The 18,301-nt window shown below is 42.7% G+C and overlaps 1 protein-coding gene across 1 annotated transcript in view; it reads right to left on the bottom strand.

The window, feature by feature from the left end:
• Positions 1-18,301, bottom strand: part of PPM1E (protein phosphatase, Mg2+/Mn2+ dependent 1E) — a 459,180-nt gene that overhangs the window by 21,411 nt on the left and 419,468 nt on the right. The window contains exons 5-6 of the mRNA XM_063953905.1: positions 3,479-3,622; positions 1,361-1,454 (exon numbers count right to left, since the gene is read on the bottom strand). Coding sequence (XP_063809975.1) covers positions 1,361-1,454; positions 3,479-3,622 — 238 coding nt within the window. The remainder of the gene's footprint in view (positions 1-1,360; positions 1,455-3,478; positions 3,623-18,301) is intronic.

Genomic DNA, 18,301 nt, shown 5'->3' with positions numbered 1-18,301 from the left:
GTTAGTCTGACTTCTGCTACTCACAAATAGTAAATGGACATAGAAAGCTGTAACATCGATGATTTTAAAGCAATCATCAGAAACTGGTTTAGCAATCGATGAGTGAAACCTCAACCATCGGGCTGCCGAAGTTTTCTCAACATCAACCACTACAATCAATGGTGCAGCATCAATGCTGTGGCATTGATGGGAAAGAAGAAATAACCCAAATGCCATTGGTCATAACCATCAATGGTTGCAAAATCATGAAATAGCAGTAAATGCTTAGGAAAACAGGTGACTCAGCTGGCATCTGTTATCTAGCACTCAGGAACCCTAATGATCAGAATGAGGAATTACTCTGTGCTGCTCTATCTCTGTCAGAGCTCACTGACAGAGTGGCCGTGAGCAACTCCTCACTGATATCTAAGCCCCTGCCCATCAACATTGTTCTATGGTGGTGGCACATGCTATACGGCACTAATTATGGCCCTGGAGAGGGGGCATGACCAAGCATGGTGCTGTGGCCATGCCCCATATAGAATATGATTAACTGTGAAGATAAGGGACATCCACACACCTTACTTACTGGCTCATGTCCCCTCCACGCCACCTAGACAAGTCCGGCCCTGTATAATCTCTTGATGTCCCTGATCCTGGGGACAAGCCTTTATCCTACAGACTTTGCAGTCTACTGGAGTAGGTGCTTTTCTTTTCAAATGAGCACAAACATTCTACATACTCTGGGCTTTGTGTGTGAGTTAATATTTAAAGAGAGACTTTTGGCAGATATTCCACAATGATCATTCAGAATCCATCAATCTGCAGACATAGCACTCTTCTCATAATCCGAGGGTGGAGGGTAACTCCACAAGGCCCAATGAATTAAAGTCATGTGTGCATCAGGGATCCCTGGCAGCATCTGCCCAGAGTGCTTCCTCTGAGACGCCAATCCCTGGGGACTCTTTGGTCTGTATGCCCAAGCTTTAAACTCACAGTACAGGCACCTACTCCAGCTATAGCTGCTCGTTAATTAGTTTGCACTGTACAAAGACCCCCTCCTCCAAAGTTATGTCTGGAGCAATTGGCACACAATAATCAGCCTACGGATATTTTCTCATTATACTGATATAGTAAACACCGACCAGGGTGTGGGAATAAATCTTGAGCACATTATTCAGTTTATCTAATGGAGTCCTTGGGCCTTTATAATTGATTTGCATCCTAGGTGAGATGACTTTAGATTTCCCAGTACAATTTATCTTCTATTTCATGTTTCTTTAGCATTCTGTATTTCTGAGATCATCAAATGCTTAATTAAAATCAGGGCCATAAGGAGGCTGGGAGAAGAGGAAATAATTAATTAAAGTCAATCTCCTACCAATAGCTCTGGAGACAGACAGGCTTCCATTAACTCTCCATGCTCCAAACCAGACCACACACCCTCCCAAGGCCTCTATGCGATGTTTCTCATCCTATAAAAGAAACAAGCACAAACATTATTAGCAGCAGCTCCTGTGTAACATTCAAACACATCTATGGGTACAGCCAAAATGGATTAAGTCTAATGATAATAGTCTGACAATGAAATGTATTGGAGCAGTGACCATATTATTGGTTTGACCCTATGCACAAATTCTACTCTATGGGACTACATCAATGTGCCCTGTGCAATACATGTACAATGTAGGGGTATTTCTGCTCTGGGTAGTGGCATCACTATGCAGACATGGGAGAAAAAGCATGCCCTGAGCAGTATATCCACACACAAGGAGGCAGTATAGTGACACCATTATCACACCAATAGTCAGACAGTTTAGGAGAAACATCCAGAGATCAGACAACTAGAATGATATGGGTTTGGTGACAGTTGGAAAGAGAAGGCGTCATGGAAGTCACCGAACATAAATGACCTATAAAGTAAAATCAGAGCCTCCTTAATAAAGCCAACATTTCCATATCATAAGATATTGTGTGATATTTCCATATCATATAGCTTAACGCCAAGTTTCTGTGTTTACAGTTAATTACATAGCTTGCTGTGAAGCAGTCATTCTGCCTGTAATTGTCCCAGCTTTGTAATAGGTAAGCATCCATTTATGCTGTAAGGTTCCAATTAAGAACAATACTATTTGCTAGCGGCATATTTAGTTTATTATCACTGCATCCTGCAATGATACTTACTAATATGCTGTCGGAATTTAGCATGACTCAGCTGCAAGGCAAGGTTCAGTAGTGGCCCTGCACTATAACCCCCTCCCCAGCACCTCCGCAGTGTCCTCTGCGTATTGCCACAAGTTACTGACAAATGTCTATGCACCAGAAACAGGTGCTAAAGGGTTTATGACTCATTCTTACATGGAACCCTATTCATGGAGTCTCCCATCAGATTCCTACTATAACTGGAATGCATCCATGGTTTCTGCTCCACTAATAACTTTGAGAGGGAAAAGATTGCACCACTGAGGAGACCTAACCTAGCTGTGTAAGAGGGTCTACTTTTGAAGCAGCAAGCTAACACCTTCTTCTGGCTCTTTTGCCACCACTTCCTCCTGTTTATGAAGATGGATACGACATAGAAATCACAGATTTCTCATGCATACCCTTTATTCATTGGTTACTACAGTACACCATTCTTAGAAATCTGCTATAGGGACAGCTTAAAAATCTCTTTTGGTAGGTAGCACCATCCTCAGATGCCCTTCTAAGGGGGACCTGTGAAGATGGAGAGGTTTGAAAGGATGTTTTCTCTGGGTCATGTCTCATTGCACATGTGCATCTGCTGGCTGTGCATAAGTATATTGCCGGAAATTCCTCTGCATAGAAATTGGGGTTTTGCTGGGCACCAAAGGGAACCACAGATTGATAAATACCAAACAAAAGAAAAGCCAAATCACGGCAATATGGAATGTTAACTTTTGTGGCCATATCACGGGTATTAATATATTATATATTAATATTAAATTACATACAGTAGTTCACTAAGACGCTGCAAATAAACAAATCTGGAAATAGGTTATGCGTCCAGAACAGTTGGCATTTCTTTTATATCATTACTATACATATGGATGGGTCCTTAATTAACTATACTTCTGGCTAAACATAGACATAGCTTTACATGAACCAAAAGTTATCACAACACAGGATAAAGTGTCAAGCTCGTATTCTGTAGAGTTCTATAGAATACCAGCTAGTGACACCTTATCCCTAGCAGAGATATATTATTACAAGATATTATATATATATATATATATATATATTTATTTATTTTTCATTTTACTAAAATTTGCTCTATCTAAGTTATGTCGGGCCTGAAGGATAGTTAAATGAGGATACGCCAGTAGATTTTGGGGAGCATACCATCTATCTACACAGTACTGATAAAATAATCTATTTCTAGATAGTAGTGTTCATTTTGAATGATCATTCTGCCTTTTACAGAAGAAGACAATTTTCACAGACTAATTAAAAGTGGCGTAATCAGCTCTGTATGCCTCACCTCTCTGTCTGGCTTATGTGGTTTCATTAGTTCCACAGCTTGTCCCTTCCGTACTAGCATAACCTGTGAGTCTCCCAGCCAGGCCACATGCAGCATGTTGCCACGGATAAAAGTCACCACACCAGTTGTGCCGCATCGTAGGTTCTAAGCCAAAAATATAAAAATAAAGGTGTTTAGTTTAAATATAACATACCAATACACTATACCACAGAAAGAGCCTGGGCTATAAGAAATTCTGTTTATCACATGACTCAAAATATTTAAAGAGGTCCACACATATAAAATAACAAAAATAAAAAGAACGTGTTTATCAATATGATTTGATCATCTGCAAAAATATGCATTCAAGTTTATGATTAAAAAAATGCGTTGAGAGACAGGGGCCCTCATATTGTATTATAAGAGTATTGGAAAGCAACAGTAGGTCGTTGCTAGCTGTCAAACTCTACTAATTCAATCAGTCTACTATGTTTTCAATCTGAAGTCTGTGGCCATTGTCCTTGTGGCACGTTTCTAGTGCCTAATTTTCTGCATTGATCCTTGAACCAGGAGGCAGCTGTTCCTGGCTATCAGCAGCATTTCAGGTGTAATGTAATGATATTACAACTGCTGGTGGAGAAGAATTGAGAGAGAGGAACAAGATAGGACTAAGGTATGGTAACTACTGGGGTGAGGAGGAGTACAGAATATAACATAAAGAGAACAAATAGACAGGAGGATCATAATACATAGGCTTACCATACTATCCATTTATACCAGGACGCTCATGAATTACACAGGTTCTGTGGCTGATTAAAACCAGGTGCAATGCAGGCTTAAATTAAGCCAGCCACAGAACCTGTATAATTCATGAGTGTCCAAGTTTAAAGGGCTAGTATGGAAAGCCTAATAATACAGAATATATAGTGTGGGGAGGAGTACAATATAGGACATATGCGGGCCAAAATTACAATACAGGAAATATATATGTGGGGGAAGAGCACAATACAGAACATACAGGAGCATAACAGAACAGATAGAGGGAGGGGGAACAATATAGGAAGCAGTGAGTTGTGGTAAATGGAACTTTTTCGAAATGGACTGAAGTACTAAGTGGTGTGCCACAAGGGTCTGTACTTGGACCACTATTGTTCAACATTTTCATAAACAATCTAGAAGTAGATCTAGAGAGCATGGTGTCAATTTTTGCAGACAATGCCAAACTATGTAAGGTTATAAATTCGGAGTCTCTTCAGAACGACTTATTTAAACTGGAGGCATAGGCAGCAAAATGGAGAATGAGGGTCAATATAGACAAATGTAAGGTAATGCACTTTAGTAGCAAGAACATAAATACTACCTACATACTAAATGGGGTAAAACTAGGGCATTCTGTACTGGAAAAAGACTTAGGTGTTCACATAGATAACAAACTTAGCAGTAGTACCCAAAGTAGGAATGCAGCAAATAAGACAAACAAGCTATTAGCATGTATAAAGTGGGGAATTGATGCAAGGGATGAGAGTGTTATACGCCTATTATATAAATCACTAGTGAGGCCACATCTTGAATACTGTGCACAATTATGGGCACCATACTACAAAACGGATATCCTGGAACTAGAAAAGGTTCAGAGACGGGCGACTCAATTGATTAAGGGGATGGAGATGTTAGAATACGAGGAAAGGCTTGCTAGGCTAGGCATGTTTACACTGGAAAAAAAGGAGATTAAGAGGGGGCATGATTAACATTTACAAATATATAAGGGGACAATACAGAGAGCTAGTGGAGGATTTGTTTTTGGTAAGTTCAACACAAAAGACACGTGGACACCCTCTTAGGTTAGAGGAAAGGAGATTTTGCACACATCGGGGTATATTCAATTGCGGTCGAATTCCGGCGTGAATTCAACCGTTTTAGGATTCGACACAATTCGACAGGCGAAACCCTCCAGTCGGGACCCGAATTCGACATATTCAATAAATAACGGATTCGACAGTCCCACTGTCGAAAAACGGACCAATTGACGAATAGTGGGCGGCCTGGATTCGACTTCATGGACAGGACAAAAGTGTTAAATAAATCCTGAAAAAAATTGCGTGGGTCCCCCCTCCTAAGCATAACCAGCCTCGGGCTCTTTGAGCCTCTCCTGGTTGTAAAAATACGGGGGGGAAAATGACAGGGGTTCCCCCATATTTTAACAACCAGCACCGGGCTCTGCGCTTGGTACTGGTGCAAAAAATACGGGGGACAAAAGACGTAGGGGTCCCCCGTATTTTTTCCACCAGCACCGGGCTCCACTAGTCAGAGAGATAATGCCAAAGCCGGGGGACACTTTTATATAGGTCCCTGCGGCCGTGGCATTAAATCCCCAACTAGTCACCCCTGGCCGGGGTACCCTGGAGTGGGGACCCCTTAAATCAAGGGGTCCCCCCTCCAGCCACCCAAGGGCCAGGGGTGAAGCCCGAGGCTGTCCCCCCCATCCAAGGACGGCGAATGGGGGGCTGATAGCCTTTTGTGACAAAAAAAAGAATTTTTTTTTTGTAGCAGAACCACAAGTCCCAGCAAGCCTCCTCCGCAAGCTGGTACTTGGAGAACCACAAGTACCAGCATGCGGGGGGAAACGGGCCCGCTGGTACCTTTAGTTCTACTACAAAAAAAATACCCCAAAAAAAACACAACGCACACACCGTGACTGTACAACTTTATTACATACATGCACACCTACATACACACATACTTACCTATGTTGACACGAAGCTGTCGATCCTCTTCTCCAGTAGAATCCAGGGGTACCTGTAAATAAAAATTATACTCACAACAATCCTGTGTAGATCGGTGCTCTTCTTGTTTGTAATCCACGTACTTGTTAAAAAAAAACCCGAAGAACCCGAACCACGTACTGAAAGGGGTCCCGTGTTTACACATGGGACCCCTTTCCCCGACTGGTGGGACCCCCCGTGACTGCTGTCAAAGAGGGTCCCTTCAACCAATCAGGGAGCGCCACGTCATGGCACTCCTGATTGGCTGTGCGCGCCTGAACTGTCAGTCAGGCGGCGCACTCGAGATACAATGTAGCGCATAGGCGCTCTGTTGTATCCAATGGTGGGAACTTTGCGGTCAGCGGTAGACCACAAGAGTGACCCCACAAAACCGCTGACCACAAAGTTCCCACCATTGGAAACAATGGAGCGCCTATGCGCTACATTGTATCTCAAGTGCGCCGCCTGACTGACAGTTCAGGCGCGCACAGCCAATCAGGAGAGTGCCATGACGGGCCCGTTTTTCCCCTGCATGCTGGTACTTGTGGTTCTCCAAGTACCAGCTTCCGGGGGAGGCTTGCTGGGACTTGTGGTTCTGCTACAAAAAACAATATTTTTTTGTCACAAAAGGCTATCAGCCCCCCATCCGTCACCCTTGGTTGGGGGGGGACAGCCTCGGCTTCACACCTGGCCCTTGGGTGGCTGGAGGGGGGGGACCCCTTGATTTAAGGGGTCCCCACTCCTCCAGGGTACCCCGGCCAGGGGTGACTAGTTGGGGATTTAATGCCACGTCCGCAGGGACCAATATAAAAGTGTCCCCCGGCTGTGGCATTATCTCTCTGACTAGTGGAGCCCGGTGCTGGTGGAAAAAATACGGGGGACCCCTACGTCTTTTGTCCCCCGTATTTTTTGCACCAGGACCAGGCACAGAGCCCGGTGCTGGTTGTTTAAATATGGGGGAACCAGTCAATTTTTTCCCCGTATTTTTACAACCAGGACCGGCTCAAAGAGCCCGAGGCTGGTTATGCTTAGGAGGGGAGACCCCATGCAATTTTTTTCAGGAACTTTAACACTTTCAACACCCCTTCCAACTGAAAAACATGCACTGATCTCTCCATATTATTGAAGTTAGTAAAAAAAAAAAAAATATATTTAAAAAAATATATTAAATAATACTTGTGGCTCCTAAATAGACAAACCAAGTAGATAATCCCTTCAAATATAAATAGATATGCTATTAGCAATCAAAAAAGCACCAAAAAAAAATGTTTTAAAAACTTTTTATTAGATCACGACAGAAAAATTAGGCGGAATGAAATTGACGAAATGACTGTCGAAAAGCACTGTTGTCGAATCGACATTCTTCAATTGAATATACTTTTGTCTAAAATCCGCATTTTAACATTGCAGACATGTCGAATTGAAAAAATTACGAATTGCAAAAAGTCGAAAATGAAACGGCAGTTTTTTTGTTGAAAAGTACTGTATTGAATTGTCAAATCAAATTCGACAGGTTTTTTGTGTCGAAAATGACCCGTTTTTCGACAATTTCGGCAATTCGCCCGCAATTGAATATACACCAGAGAAGGAAAGGTTTCTTCACAGTAAGGACAATACGTATTTGGAATTCCCTGCCTGACAGAGTAGTAATGGCAGACTCGGTCATTGCTTTTAAGAATGGGCTAGATAAATTCCTAATGGGTAAGGATATACAGGGTTATGGTGGGTAAATCATGCAATATAGTAAGTAAATAAATAAATAAATAAGGAATAGACATAACAGCAAAAATTGGTGAATTTTTGCAGTCTTAAAAATATTACAGTGTAGGTGATCACTAACAGGTTGAACTCGATGGACAAATTGTCTTTTTTCAACCTCAGAAACTGTTACTATGTAATATAGACCTTCCAGAAACAGGGAGCACAATGTAGAATACAGAGATTTGTGGGACTCAGTGAAACACATACAGATATATAGCGAATAAGCACATTACAGAACATACAGACATGGGCGTGATCCTCAATCATCCCCATGTCTGTATGTTCTGTAAGGGAGGGATGGCGAATGAGGGGAAGTACAGTAGGTGAGGTATGGGCCAGGGACTGATGACAAGTGAGGGATATTACAGTAAGTGAAGCTATGGATCAGGGAATGATGGCAAATAAAGGAAATTACAGTAGGTGAGGGGAATTACATTATGTGAGGTATGGGTCAGGGAGTGATGACAAGTGATGAATATTACAGTAGGTGAGGTATGGGGTCTAGTTACAGCTCGGCAGCTTACAGTACAAGTAAATAGATTAGAAAAATATAGCCTTATTTTTCCACTGTAATGCAACAGAAAAGTTGATAAATATCATATCCTCATATTAATGGGTGACTGGGGTTTAAAAAAGTGTAGCTATTTATTTTAAACTATCCTAAAATCCAACTGGCTTTGCCTTTTGATGAGGGTGAGAACTGATTTGCGATTGACATGGGGTAAGTGTGTGGAATTGTTTAATATTAAAACAGGACACCATTCTTTCTGGAAAAATTCCTTTGCATGCATTCAGTGAGGTAGCAGACATCATCTTTGAGTGTACGAGCAGCTTATTGCTGTTTTGTTTTGGTCCAATGTCACCTTAAGCCTCATGTCGCTGTGATAGATATCACTATGACACACGCACATCTGCTCCAGTCTGAAGGAATATAGCTCGTGCACAGAATAATTTGTCTACCACCCCTTATCTCCCCCCATCTACAGCTCCTGACAGTTTATTTTGCTTCAATGCTTGGCAGCAAGAAATAATCAAGCTATTCAATTCTGTCCAAGTATATGCATCTCTTTTACTCAGACCTATTGTATTTCTGCGCCTAGGTGAAAAATGAGTTGACTTTTACAGATGTAGCCTTGTCAAATAAACTCCACCCAAAAAAACAACAAAGCGATATAAACAAAGTGTTACACATCTGCCACCTTTAACATATTTGTTTCTACAATGTGATCTACAGTATGTGAAAATACTCAGTTTAGTAAGCTGTGCCTCAGACCAACATCATATTTATTTAGCCCACTATGACAAAAGGATTTCATAGTTTTCCAGTTCCAGTCATCACTGAACCCTAGCAGCAAATGTTGGTCATATCATCTTGCTGGTGCTCAGACAGTTAAATATTGACTCAGTCATTTTAAAAGATCCACAGGTGGTTCTAATTATTTAAATTGTAATTCTTGAGGAGAGCTCATAAATACTCACCCTAGAACTGGGTACACGCTGGGCGAACTATCGCTAGTGGGTCAGCATGTGTGTACACCCGACGTCGCTCAAAGAAATATTGAGTCAGGTGTGAAGTACAGCCGCTGCCCAATATATCTGCAGACAAGGGCGTAGTTACCATAGGTGAAGGGAGTGCAGCTGCTATGGGGCTCAGAGCTGAGACGGGCCCACCATCCCTGTCTAAGGTCTATATTATATTTTTCACCACTGGATGGTACATAGGGGCTGTTACAGACTTGGCGCCTGCAACATAGGTAAGCCTCTCGACCTGCTCATTGTAATGTGGTATAAAATGAACTGGAGGGCATTATAATGTTGCATAATATGAAATGGGGGCACTGAGTTGCATACTGTGTACTGACAGCCCTGCAATGTGACACAGGGAGATATTCAATTAGCCGTGGTAATTTACCGCAGTAAGTTGATCCCTGTGGGGCTATTCATTTAGCTCCAACAGCCGGTAGTATAATGGATTTGTTCCCACCTGCCCGAGGCAGGAGAAAGAAAAAAAAAATCACAATAAATGACTTGTTTTCGTGATCGCGCCAGTGAAAATACATAGGTTTGAGAACTTATGCCGGACCCTTTTTCGTTAACGAGGTCCTAATTCGCCTGGACTGTTCAGACGAGGGAAGGGGTTTTTAACGATGCGCAGGACTGCGCATCATTAATGATACTGAGTGCACACACTAGACGAGATAGTGATAGATATCGCTCAGAATGGACCTTCTGAGCGATATCTTTAACTTTCTCGTCTAGTGTGTGTGGGGCTTAAGTCTCCTCTTTCACAGATGTCCACAGGGAGGGATTTAACGGGGCTACCACTCCTAGTACTAGTACTTAATGTTTCAATTATGTTTGGCTATGTACTGTACAGATACATGTATTTATCTAAACACTATGGGGGCAATTCAAATGTTTGAAAAGTCAGTTGGGTGTCTGTTTTTTCCTATCTAATAGACAGGAAAAAACAGACACCCAACCGACTTTTCAAACATTTGAATTCCCCCCTATGTCAGAAAAATTTGGGTTTTTTTTGTGTAATTTACTGAATATCAACACTGAATGTGGGACACCTGAAGCCAAATTGCATTTGAATAGTAGCCTTTTCCTATAGGATCAGTGCAGTTTAAATATGGCATATTATTTCCTTCTGAGGAAATCTCCTTGAGATTGTGGCAAAGAAAAGTGTAAGAGCTGTGGAACATTAAACAGCACCTCTGGTTTGATATACAAAGTTGAATTTGGGCACCCCTTGTTGGAGCTGCAGATTAGACTCTGAGTAAGAGGTTCAGCAACTTGTGCTAATCTGGGCCACCTTAACATATAGGCACACTGTTCACGGCCCCACAACTCCAGGGGTCTTCAAGCAGCAGCCGCAGGCAGGGGTGTAGCGAGGGTGGCTTCTGGCACCGAAAAAGTTAGAGGGCGTGCTGCCGCCTGCCACTCCAGCTTCCTATAGCAACTGTACTGGCAGCTACAGAGCAGGAGAAGCAGTATTTTTCACTTTCTGCTTGTAGCTGTACAGCAGGGTTACTTCTGTCCTGTAGCATCTCTCTCTGCCTCCACTGCTGCTGCTGCAGCACCTCCCTCTTTCCTGGAAGCTGCAGCACATGTCTTTCTGCCCCAGCTTCTGCACAACCTCTCTATGCCCTGGCTACTGCAGCTCTTCTCTCTACATTGGTGCTGCAGAACCTCTCTTTGCCCCCGCTGCTGCTGCAGCACTCATCTCTGCAGCACCTTTCTTCATCAATAATTCTGCAGCACCTCTCTCTGCCCCTCAGCCTGCTGCGGCGCAGCTCTCTCTGCCCCTCAGCCTGCTGCGGCGCAGCTCTCTCTGCCCCTCAGCCTGCTGCGGCACAGCTCTCTCTGCCCCTCAGGATGCTGTGGCACAGTTCTCGCTCTCTGCCCCTCAGACAATTCTGGGACATTATTTTCATTGAGACATAGTGGGATTATCAGGTCTGGGATGGCAGTTCTAGAGTATTATTTTCATTGAGGCATTGGGGGATAATCAAATCGAGCGGGGGCAATTTTGGTGCATTTATTTTCTTTGAGGCATTGAGAAGTTATCAGATCTGGGGGGTCAGTTTTGGGGAATTATTTTTTTTATTCAGAGATTGTGCGGTTATCAGGTCTGTGAGGGGGGGAGGGTGTCACATTTGGGGCTTTATTTAGTTAAATACAGCTACTTCTATAGCGGCTCTACCATGGTTAAAACGAAAAGAAAAGAAAGACTCTACATTGGGGCACTCTTTATAAAGATTACTAGACAATAAAACTTAACTTTTAATTAATTTTCTAAAATATAGTGACTCAAGAACAAATATAAGCATTGGTATTAATACATACTTATATACCATAAGCTTAATTAATGATACAAATGACAATAATTGCAATAGAAAATAATAAAGCGCCTTGGTGAAAATTATTTAATAATTTGCACCAAGGCGCTTTATTATTTTCTATTGCAATTATTGTCATTTGTATCATTAATTAAGCTTATTGTATATAAGTATGTATTAAATACCAATGCTTATATTTGTTCTTGAGTCACTATATTTTAGAAAATTAATTAAAAGTTAAGATTTATTGTCTAATAATCTTTATAAAGAGTGCCCCAATATAAGGGGGTAATTCTGAATTGATCGCAGCAGCAATTTGTTAGCAATTGGGCAAAACCATGTGCACTGCAGGGAGGGCAGATGTAACATGTGCAGGGAGAGTTAGATTTGGGTGGGTTATTTTGTTTCTGTGCAGGGTAAATACTGGCTGCTTTATTTTTACACTGCAATTTAGATTTCAGTTTGAACACACCCCACCCAAATCTAGCTCTCTCTGCACGTTACATCTGCCCCCTGCAGTGCACATGGTTTTGCCCAACTGCTAACAAATTTGCTGCTGCGATCAACTCAGAATTAGGCCCATAGAGTCTTTCTTTTCTTTTCGTTTTACTCATGTATCTCTACTGACTCTGGGAGCACCACCGACGTCTAATCATCACATGTTGTGTAAATAATTAGTAATTATAGAAAGTCGGTTATCAGACCATCATCCATTAGTGGTTTCTGTCTGACACTATAACCTGCTGCAGAACTATCTCTTTTCGTATTAGGCTCTACCATGGTGTAATGTGTATAAGGGGCTCAACCATAGTGTAACATGTATAAGGGGCTCTACTGTGTGGCATAACGTGTATAAGGGGTACTACTGTGTGGTGTAATGTGAATATAGGACACTACTGTGCGGTGTAATGGGAATTGGTACTATTCTGTGTCCACACACCTTCCCAATTAAACCATTATTTTATTATTACCAGTTATTTATATAGCGCACACATATTCCGCATTGCTTTACAGAGACTGTTTCGCCATTCACATCAGTCCCTGCCTCACGAGAGCGCACACACACACACACGAGGGTTCATTTTTGTTGTGAGCCAATTAACACCTACCAGTATATTTTTGTATTGAGTGAGTAAACCAGAGTACCCAGAGGAAACCCACTCAAGCATGAAGCACAAGCAGAATATACAAACTCCACACAGTTAGGGCCATGGTAGGAATCGAACCCATGACCTAAGTGCCGTGAGGCAGCAATGCTAACCATTATGCCATCCATACTGCCATGCCCCACCCTATATTGTTGTTGCAAGCTTTCGGCATGCACTGACCCTATTTTAAGAATGGAGGCATCCAAAGGAAACTCGCCCTGAGCTCCACAAGGTCTAGAACCGGCCCTGACACCAATTTACGATTTTTAAATATTGTTTCTTTTCAAATGTAACATGCCAACATATGTCGGGTAGGCCCCCAATTCAGTACAGGGGAGAGAGCGCAAAAACATACACTTGTTTCAGGCACCATGGTGCCTAGCTACACCTCTGGCAGCAGGTAGTGGTCACACATTCAAAGCAACAAGGCAGCATTCTTTACTTGCCTCCCAGCCAGATAGTGATTGGATGTCAGCCAGCTGATTTGTGTTTACCTAGAGCTATCCACTAATCATAGTGACGACAGCCATTTACTGTATGGAAGCATGTAGGGAAAAGGCGCAGGACCACAGGGGGGAAAGTTATGGGGTTTTTTATTTATTTTTTACATTTGTGTAGGGTCCCCGGTGATTTGCTTTGCCCAGGGCCTACTATGCTGTTAAGACAGCTCTGATGCTAATACCTGTTGGACTCTGATCACCACTGATTGGTCTATGCAATACATTTCCTAGTGAGAAGGATATTCAACACAGTTGCACTTACCCATAGCCGTCATTCAAGTGAAAGACTGCAGCTTTCTGCTTAATGACTGATATGCTAACCATGACTCCTAAGCCATTATTACACTAAGGGGGGTATTTATGAAGGTATCCAGACTCCAGGTCGAAACCACTTAGGTCAACACCAATTGGTCGACACACCTTAAGTCGACGAGGACAAAAGTTCGACATGGAGAAGTTTGACATGAGTTTTCCAATTTTTTTCATTTTTTTAACTTTTTCATACTTTACGATCCATGTGGACTACAATTGTGAACGGTAACCTTGCCCAAAGCATGGGGAGCGAAGCCCGTCACTTTACGCAGAAAACGACACCAAAAACAGTAAAAAAACTCATGTCGACCTTTTGCCCATGTCGACCTATTTCTGGTGTCGACCTAAGGTGTGTCGACCAATTGGTGTTGACCTAAGTGGTGTCAACCTAAATGGTGTCGACCTGGAGTCCCAGAGTCCCAGACCCTTTATGAAAGCTCGGAGAGAAATAATATTGTGAGAGATAAAGAACTAGCCAATCAGCTTTTGCCTTTTTAAGGGCTGTATTTGAAAAATGACAGAAGCTGATTGGTTGGTACTTTATCTCTAACTATGTTATCCATTTCCAAGCTTTGATAAGTATCCCCTAAGCAGGGGTATATCAAGAGAGGAAGAGGCCCGTGTAGATATTCTATCTGGAACCCGTCCTCTCTAGCTGGCAACACTGTAGACTCTGGACACTAGGGGATCCTAGCTCTGTCCCAAAGTCTAGTGCGCATGTGCAGGTCTCCGGGAAAATGGCGTGGTGGACATCTTCCCAGAGATTTTCTGACTGTACATGTGCAAAACTCTGTGCCGTTTTCCTGGTTATTTTCTCTTGCTGCCAAATTGGGACTTCGGAGGGTAAGTATTGAAAAAAAGGGCGCAGAGTATGCAACATGGGCCCCCCTGGACCGCACACACTGTACCCATTCTAAATATGCCAGAGCCCCTAAGACTTTATATTTTGGAAAGCCATTGCGAGCAGGAAGAGAACTGTTTTTCTTTTCTTTTTTTTCTACTTAATGTTGGGCTCAGCATATATTACCCTTCAACATTCCTTGAGGATACAGAGAGACTTTTATACACTGTTTTAGAGGAGTCCATAATCAAGATAATTACACTCAAGTGAGGCGGCATGTGCTGGTTGCCACATACTGTACACTGCTATTATCCACCTTCTCAAGATATTCCTGCAACATTTTATTTAAAAAAAAACAAAAAACAAAAACATTAGTTCCGTTTTGAGGAACGTTGTATATTACCTAGTTGATGGTATTTTTATATTTTTATTTACTTTGGATGTTTTATTTTTGGTGCTGTTTGTTGTAAATTTTTATGTTTGTTTGTTATGCTGATTATATGTTACTGAATACATTTGTTTGTTTTTCTCTAAGCACATTAAGTTGATCTGCGCTTCTGTTGGTGGTTTATCAGATATCACCATTACCTGTTTATGCACTATAAGAGAGAGAATGGTATAATAGGTCAACAGTCACAAGGTCTACACCAAATGGTCAACATGTGAAAAAGGTCGACACAGTGACAACGTCGACATGGGAATGGTCGACACATGAAAAGGCCGACATACGTTTTTCATAGGTTGTGTCGACCATTGTCAGGTCAACCATTTAAACCTGCACAAATATGCAGCATGTAAAAAATTCTCGGGAAATGTAAAATGTACTGGGTACCTAATGTCATAGAACTTGATTGAGAGGTGGTCTCACGGGTGTCAGACGTAGTGTAGTGATTTGTTGCTATTAAGCATGCATCTACGTCGCACCACGCTTACACGCAGGAAGAAGTGCAGTGTAAATGTAGTGGGCATCCCTGGGCTGTGACAGGGTGGTGTCTTAGTGCATGCACAGACAGAGGAGGGCTGGGCTGGGTGCCCCCCCTGGTTCCGGTATGAATGGTCGACCATGTTATGGTCGACAGCCATTAGGCCGACCACTATTGATCGACATTGACATGGTCGACACATGAAAATGGTCGACTCATGGAAGGTCGACACATGAAAAGGTCGACATGATTTTTTTTAAACTTTTTTTTGTGTCGTTTTTTGCGTAAAGTGACGGGGAACCCCAATTAGTGCACTGTGTCCCCTCGCATGGCTCGCTTCGCTCACCATGCTTCGGGCATTACCATTCCCAATCGTAGTCCACGTGGATCATAAAGTATGGAAAAGTTCTGGAAAAGAAAAAAATTGTGAAAAACTCATGTTGACCTTTTCATGTGTTAACCTTTCATGCGTCGACCATTTTCATGTGTCGACCATGTCAATGTCGACCAATAGTGGTCGACCTAATGACTGTGGACCATGGTCGACCACCTGAATGGATACCGATTCCCCCCCCCCCCCCCCCCGGGTGGTACAAGTTTAGTGATTCATGGCCGCCTGCTTCCTGGCCACCCTGTTCCATAACCTGTAATCTATTTTTTTACCATGTGCATTTTGTCGGGGCCACTAGTTTGCAATTGTCCCCAAGATTAAAAGTTGCCAGCCAGCCCTGTGCATTTGTCCCCCAGGTTAAAAGTTGCCAGCCAGTCCCTGTGCACGTCTTATAGGTAAGTGGGAAAGTGACGGGTGTGTTGATGAAAGTGGTTTGCATACACAGGCGCTGGACTGCTCACATAGGAGGTCATATATGGAAGGAGAAACTGCACCTGTAATAAGGCTGGTGCAAGTTTAGATGGTCTAAGGATGCACCAATCTGTGTTCACGTGTGCAAGGGCACAGACGGTAGGCATTTCAGTCCTTGCATTTTCAGATGCACACAAGGGAAGGATTTTGTATTGCACTTGCATAAAGCTGAAGACAGGCAACTGCCAATAGACACAGATGCAGGTGCTTCTGCATCCATTTCTGAATCAGACTTATAGGGAGGTATCCAATTACCCGCGGTCAATGACCGAGGGCAATTGTATCTCTGGGGACTATCTCTGGGGTCCATTTTCGGCCAATGAAAACAGCCTGTAATAGGATACCGCGATAATGACCATCGGTCATTAATCGCAATATCTGGCTGTTTTTATAAGCCGAAAACAGATCAGGGATAATTGGATAACCCCCATTATGTCTAATCAATCCTCATAATGATGCTGGTTTTAGTTTGTTGTAAAAGAGATTTTTTATTTATCTATTTATTTCAGGATTGTTGCCAAAAACTTGGACCATTTATACTAAATCCTGTGTCACATTCTAGAGACGCTATTTCCTTCGCCAACTGCATCAGGTTAACTGACCACTGAAAGTCGTAATTGGCAGAAGGAAAGCTAACATGCACGGGTGTATCTAGAGAGGAGGGGATCCATGTGTGGGCCCCCTCCTCTCCCGTCCCATAGCGGGCGGCGCTGTTAGCGCTCTGAGAGAGCACTAGAGACTCTGGAACAGTGCCAGAGTCTACAGCGCATGCGCAGGTCTCCGAAAAATGGCACAGTGGCCATTTTTTGAGACTTGCGCATGCGCTGTAGACTCTGGCTCTGTGCCAGAGTCTCTAATGCTCTCTCAGAGCGCTAACAGCGCCGTCCGCTACGGGATTTGGGAGAGGAGGGGGCCCACACATGGACACCAGAAAGGTAAGTATAGGAGAAATCGGTAGGGTGTGGGCCCCCTCTGAACACAGGGGCCCTGTGCACCACACACACTGCACCGATTATAGATACGACACTGGCAACATGTAATCCCCTGCACTGATCAGTAACAGATGGGAGGAAAGAGGCCAAACTGGATTGCTATCAATTATGTGGAGGAGAGGACGGGCAATCTTTGGGGCCATAGCATTTCTGGAAAAGTTGACTTGTGGCCATATTAAACTACTGTAGCTACTCAAATGTGTGTATTAAGTTCCCTTTGCATACAACCTCATTTACAAAAAAACAATTCTCACTTCCTAGGATACATGTGTAAAGTTAAAATACGAAAAGAGGGGAATGCATTTTTACCTACAGTAGTTGGCTAAGTGTGCACTTACTGCTCTGGGTGGGAACAATTCATGATTCATCTTTCTAGCAAAACAGTATAAACATTCATTGTATTTAATAAGCTGACTATTCACTATATTACAACTAATAAAACTTATAGGTGGTCACTTATAGGTGTACAGTATATCTATATATATCTATATATATCTATATATATATATATATATATATATATATATATAAAAGGTAAACACCACTGACTCTCCTGAACCATAAGGGCTAGGAACTTGAAATTTGGACAGTAGCTTGATTTTGTGACATAGGCACCCTCTAAGGAGGGATTTTTCAAAATTCCACCCACAAAGGGGTTAAAAAGTGTGACATGATTATTGGGAATTTCTCCCTCACAGAGGAGAGTTAAGACAGCCCACCTATAAAGAATATAAAGAATGTATGGTGCCAGCGATACCAAGTCACGGAGCTGGGAGGACACAGTGCTCTGTTCCTGGAGTTACTTGCCAGTGGCAGTTGCAAAGCAGTGCATTATTCAAATAGGGGAGCCACATCAACTGACCCCTGTAAACACTGTCAAACATCGCTGGGTGTGGCT

The sequence above is a fragment of the Pseudophryne corroboree genome, chromosome 2 (assembly GCF_028390025.1).
Source record: "Pseudophryne corroboree isolate aPseCor3 chromosome 2, aPseCor3.hap2, whole genome shotgun sequence".
Taxonomy (NCBI): domain Eukaryota; kingdom Metazoa; phylum Chordata; class Amphibia; order Anura; family Myobatrachidae; genus Pseudophryne; species Pseudophryne corroboree.
The sequence above is the reverse complement of the archived record's forward strand: the minus strand, read 5'-3'. Positions and strand labels throughout refer to the sequence as shown.